This window comes from Dromiciops gliroides, chromosome 5 (genome assembly GCF_019393635.1).
Source record: "Dromiciops gliroides isolate mDroGli1 chromosome 5, mDroGli1.pri, whole genome shotgun sequence".
Classification (NCBI taxonomy): Eukaryota; Metazoa; Chordata; class Mammalia; order Microbiotheria; family Microbiotheriidae; genus Dromiciops; species Dromiciops gliroides.
Genome location: NC_057865.1, coordinates 216,189,680 through 216,195,679, shown reverse-complemented (window position 1 = coordinate 216,195,679; position 6,000 = coordinate 216,189,680). Strand labels below are relative to the sequence as shown.

General features: G+C 52.0%; 1 protein-coding gene across 3 annotated transcripts in view; it reads left to right on the top strand.

The window, feature by feature from the left end:
• Positions 1–569: 569 nt before the first annotated feature.
• The window catches only part of NCKAP5L (NCK associated protein 5 like), a 58,680-nt gene continuing 53,249 nt past the window's right edge, over positions 570–6,000 (top strand). For 2 of the 3 annotated variants that reach the window (XM_043968229.1, XM_043968231.1), the window contains exon 1: positions 576–709. In XM_043968229.1, the coding sequence (XP_043824164.1) occupies positions 662–709 (48 nt within the window). In that variant the 5' untranslated portion in view covers positions 576–661. Of the gene's footprint in view, positions 710–6,000 lie in introns of all 3 variants that reach the window. The other variant, XM_043968230.1, reaches the window with a different exon arrangement.

The following is a 6,000-nucleotide window of genomic DNA, read 5'->3' as shown; positions in this document are numbered from 1 at the left end:
GAAACGTTTGTTGATATTCGTCGTGTTCAAAATAACAAAACTTACATTTACGGTGTCCAACAGTGCGTTGGGAGGACACGCAGTGCCTCTGTGTCTCGAGCTGCTGGGAGGAAAAGAGGGCGAGGGCATATGAGGCCAAGGAGGCACTCTCTTCCCCTGCATTCACATCACACCCATATTCGCATAAAGTCATGTTGCGGATACAAACACTTTTCGCTGACAAAGACACGTGCACACAGGTATGCACACAGATGTGCACACCCGTCTTCATGCTCTGCGCCCAGGTTGGGAGCCTCCCTCCAGCCCCCACCCCCCGCCCTGGCCCCCAGGCCACCAACCCAGCACGGAAAAGGTGGATCAGGCCGGTTAGGATAGCGGGCAGTGTCTCAGTGACTGGGCGGAAGCGGCGCGCGCGGGCTGGGGGTGGGGGGGCCGGTGGGGGGAGAGCCGAACTCCGGCCGGGAACATCTGGCAGAGGCGAGGGGCGGGGCCCGAGTCCCAGAGGAGGCACGGATTGGTTGCGCGGGAGAGCGAGGGCGGGGTCGAGGCGGGAGGAGGAGGGGCTGGAGGGCCCCTTTAAAGCCCTGACATCAGGCGGCGGCCCGAGCCCTGTCTTCCTCCGCCCCCCATTCCCGGGCCGCTGCTGGCAGCCGCAGCCGCCATGGGACCCAGTGGATCCGACCCGGTCCGTCCCCGGCCAGAGCCTTCGGTGAGTCTCGGCCGCGCGCGGATCTGCTGGGGAAGGCGGGAGGGAGCCCCGGCTCAGGAGGGTTAACGCTTTCGTGGCAGCGCGGCCTTCCGCCCCGACGGACCCTCCACCCCCACCCCACCCCAGCCTCCTCCCTCCTCCCCTGGGGGCCCTCCCGCCCGCGGCTCGGTCCATTCGGCGCCCCCCACTCCCCCGCCATCTCCGCGCACGCTCCGTGTCCCCGGAAGGAAAACTGGAGGGGTAGAGGGGTGTTCCGGGGCCGGCCCCCTACCCGCTCCTGAACCTCTGACCTTGTCCCGTTCTCCCACCCCCAGCATCGTAGCCGTGGGTTCTGCCCCCCAACTCGTCCCTGTTCCCACGGTGAGGGGGCAGAACCCCCCCCAGTGCTCAGAATCCCCTGCGGGTGGGGTGGAATGAGGGGAGGATGGAGGATGAGAAGAGGCTGAATGAGGGTGGGCTGCGCAGGAAGTGGGGCCTAGGCAGCCCCTTCAACCGAAGTCGGCCCGGGTTCTGGCCTTGGTGCCAGAAGAATGCGGGAATGCGACTGTGCCCGCCACTGCCCCCACCCCACCCGGAGTGCGGCGCTCGGGACCCACACCCCAGCCCCTTCCGTTCCGTTCCGTTCCAAGGTCCAGCCCCACTCCTGCGCCAAGACCCGCATTGAACTTCATCCCTGGGTCACTCCCTGACACCCGCATGACCCCATCCCTGGGTCACTCCCTGACACACCCGCACTGACCCATCCCCGGGTCACTCCCTGACACCCGCATTGACTCCATCTCTGGGTCAGTCCCCGACACCCGCACTGGCTCCACTGGGTCCTGGGGCCGAACCGAGGATCAGCTTAAGACATTTCTGCCCCTCTAGACCGAGTCTGGGAGTTCAGGTTGGTGGGTTTTCTAGGGAGGACCTTGTATGACAATCCCTCCTCTTCCTCGACTCTCTCAAAGAACAACAAAAATCACATCCCAAAAGCCTTCCTATAATCAGTAACCTTGAGGAAAATAAGTAGTGCCCATAGCCTGTGCTGCAGCCCTCTACTCATGCTGTACCAACCAGTTAGAGATAACCCCTAACCCTTTGAGAATCTGTCAAGGAGGGAAGTGAAAAAATTCACCTCTGATTAGGCTCCTCCTCACCCTCAGCTAATGGGTTTCCAGACCCAGAAGAACTACTTATCCTTGCCGCCAGCAGATGTTTCTCTGCAGCTGGGCCTTGTCTTCAAAACAGATGGTCCAAGGGTGAGGGTGACCTTGGTCTTTTAAGCATCCCTCTTACTCCATACACATAAGGCAGCAGAGGGAGAGGACCAGGAGAATAGAAGCAACTGCACTTATAGGGAAGAAGGTTATTGTCCCTGAAAGGTAGCCAGCCCCAGAGTGTAGTAGGAGGGGAGTTGGTGGCAGTATGGAAAAAGAAAGCAAGCCTGTGACTGAGACTGGAGCAAGACATGGGGGGACTTAAGCCAGTAGCTTGGTTTGGATGTCTAAATTTACTTGTGTGGCTTGGTTTAAACAGCAGATTTCTTGGCTCAGAAACTAGAGAAGGGAGGTCAAAGATGAGGTGGCAGCTGATACCTTCCCATTCTCCTTCATTTGCAGTAAGACTGGAAAGCTTTGCAGGAGTATGGTCCCTGCCGAAGTACCTTGGCTCTTCTCGTATTTGAGTTGGTCCTTTGAGTGGGGTTAAGAGGGAGGAGGAGGGCAGTGAGGTAGGCAAATTCCCAGGAGACAGTTTGTAGCCTAGCTGTTTGGACTTGTTTTAGGATCTGGGCAGGGAGAAAGCTCATCCATTCCCTCACAGGGAACGGGGTAAGGTGGAGGGAGTGCCCTGCTGCTGACAACCCCTTTAGGAGCTCTGAGAAGTTTCTTCTCCCCTCTCCCTACTCCTCTCCTCCCCCCACCGGAGTCCCCCAGGGCATCCTTCTTCCCACCTGGCATGCCTTACCATCCTGGCAGCAGATGAAAGCAGCCCCCTACCTCCTTGTGCCTGAACTCCCCCCCCCACACCTTTTTTTCCTGGGTGCAGGGCTTTCTCTGGAGTCTGGCTCTCCAGGTTGGAACATGTTCTTCTACCTTGGAGCTAGAGGCCCCTCTGCCCTCTTAATTTGTTTTTATCCTTGTTTCCCAGGTGCTAATGGGAACATTGGAGGGAAGAATGCAGGTTAGAAGTATGGAACCATCAGGGTTTGTGTGTACAGTCACTTTTTCTGTCCACTAACTTGACACCATAGAGACCTTGAGTTTCAGCACAGTTGCTGATTGAGCTAAATTTCTACTACGAGGTATTTATTGTGGATGGTAGATATGAAGGATAATGTCTTGATGGCCTATTCCTGAGCTCCTGATAAGTATTGTATCACCTCCTGGAATAAAAGCAGCTTGCAGAAAGCATTTTCATTGACACACATCCCCTCCCCACAACACCTATATGCAGTTGAATTATCCACTGAAGGTTAGGCAATACACAGCTACTTCTGCAGGGGGTGGGTTGCTGTGGGTCCAATTTCAGCATAAGCTCAACCTTGCCCAAGAAATGGGAGAAGCGTGAAATGATTCCCTAAACCAGGAGATCTTAAGCTGGAGTCCTCACAGACACACAGACACACAGACCACACACACACCCTTCCCAAGGGGTCTCTGAGTAAATTTTAGTGGATCCAGGAACTTGGTTGGAAAAAAGTTTACATCTTTATTTCCATGTAACTGGTTTCCTTTGTAATCCTACATATTTTGTTTTATTCATTAAAAACATTACTCTGAGGAAAGGGCTCATAGGCATCAACCAGATTGCCAAAGGCTGGGGGGTGGGGTGGGGGTGTGTGTATGATACCAAAAAAATCTCAAGAGCCATTGTTTTAGACGAAGGCCACCTAATCGCTTTGTGGTGGTCCTATTCACCCCTCAGCTGGCCAGTTTTCTGAATGGCCTCTTCTACTAAAGACCAACTCCAATTTACTGGCTATACTAATGAATTGATTGGATTAGATTTCTTTCATCTTTAGGATTTGTTTGGAAACAGTCACAATGCAAACTTATTCAAATAACCATACCACTGCATTGCAAAAGAAGAGACTTGTGGGATGCAAAAAGTAGAAGAAACCTAAAAGATCAGTTCTAGTTCTTCATTTCACAATGGAGGAAGAACTGAGGCCCAGAGAAGCATCCTGGCATAGTGGAAAGATCAGGCATTGGAGTGAGAAGAACTGCTTCAAATTCCAGTTCCTTCCCAGATCATGATGGTGCTGAGCAAATAATTTTATCTATTTGGGCCTCAGTTTCTTCATTTGTAAAATGAGACTATGAATGACTACTACTTACTTCACAAAGCAGGAAGGGCTTTTGTAAACCTTAAAATGCTATTTCAATGAGTATTTACTATTACTGCTTGTTTTTGCTTAAGATCACATAATTGATCAGTAGTAGAACCCAGCACAAGACTTGAGTTTCCCCATTCCCAGCCTAGCGTCTTCTCCACTCTACCACACTGATTAGCTCACTTGAGAGGGGCCCAGCTGAGCTGTGGGGGGATGGGATTGGGAGGGGGGGCATGGGGCAGGACATTAAATAGCTGATGATCTTGGGTTTCTGAAAGCTGGTGCTGGGGTCTCTACGGTGGGTATTTATGCAGTTAGTGTTTCCTGAGAATGAGGAAGGATCTTCTTCTGGAGCCTCTAATCAGATCAGGGATATGTCTAGAAAAGCACTCCACAAGCCTTAAAAAGATCTCAGAAAACTGCTCTTTGCATCTTACCCTTAGCCCTCTCCATGTCATTGTTGCTGTCATTTCTTTGAGTTTTCCTATGCTTTGCCTGTCCGAATTCTTTTCTATCTGTGGAGCTTGATTTGGTATTGCCCTTTTGCTTCCCTTGTTACCGTGGTAAGGAGAAGAAGAGGGAGAGACACCAAGAAAACTTGTATTCTTTAGTGCCTTCTTTTTTTTCCCCTCCCTTACCCTGGTGGTCTCCAGGGTTGACAGCAGGGCAAAGCAGGCCTTTGTCTGTGTTGTATTCTGCAGCATTGAATGAATAACTGGGCCCCTGCCACTGTATATAACTCTTGTTTAAAAGATAGGAAAACAGAGTCTGGGGGCAGTGAGAAAGGAGGACTGCAACATGGAAGATTTTCAAATTAAGAGCCAGGGAACTTGGAAGAACCCTACCTTTTCATGAGCAAAAGGCATAAAGGTAGCAAAATTTCTTAGTACCTAGGGACCGAGTGCTACTCTGAGTTATTCAAGGATTTTGCCGTCTGTCTATTGCCTTTAGGTGATCAAAGGACAAGATCTGACCTCCTGAGATTTGGAGGGGGTACCCAGAAGTCAGACCCCCCCCCTCATGTTACTATTTCTGTAACCCTGGCTTCTTAGGCATGGGCAGGGAACAGGGTAGCCTGCCATCCACAAACAGTGAATGTGATAGGCTGCTGTTTTGTCTTTCCTTTATTGTATCACCCCCCGCCCCAGACTTCCTCCCTTGGTGTTTGATATCTCTGGAAGGGGGCTTCTGGGACCCCCATCCCTGCCCCCTAATCCCTAATATTTGCCTGAAGCTTGGAGGGCAGGGTTGGTCATTCTGCCGTCCAGCCCTCAAGTGATGTGAGACTGAAAAGACATATTTTTGAGGTCCTGGGTTTAGTAAAGGAAGATGATCTTTCCATGTGCCGTCGGTTTCCCTCCATGTGCCAGTGAGTTATAACATGCCATCATCAGGGTGTAACTCCATCCACTAATTACCTTTTGCCCCAGGCCCTGAGAGCTGTACAGAGAAAGGATCTTGTGGAGACCAAGTTGTTATTAAGGGAATATCATTGATTTTATTACAATTCTGAAAAACCATGCTGCAGCAGTGAAAAACAGTCATGCCAGGCCTGAATTCATACTCCCCCCCACCCCCGTTCCCACCCCCTGCACATTTTTCCAAAAATCTTGTTGGGTTGTTACTGGCCATGCTCATTGGGTGTTTAATCAGTGCTTCTTTATTTCCTACGGTTCAATTTCTCTCCCAGTTTCCGCCCCCACGCCCCCCACCCCTTAATACCCAACCTAGAATCGTTAAATGGCTCACCCCCTGGACCCTAGAATGAGGCGGAGGTGAGGAATGAGAAAAAGGACACTAGGACTTTTCTGGGGTTTGGTTGGGGGCCCCCTCCAACTCCAGGGTGTGGCTCTGGAGCTGCTTAGTGCTGGAGGTTCCCAGGGCCTGATTCACCATAGCTCCAGGCTGGGCTTGATGTGGGGGCTATAATTGGCCCTTTGGTTTGGGGATCTGTTGAGACACCCTCTGGACCCGA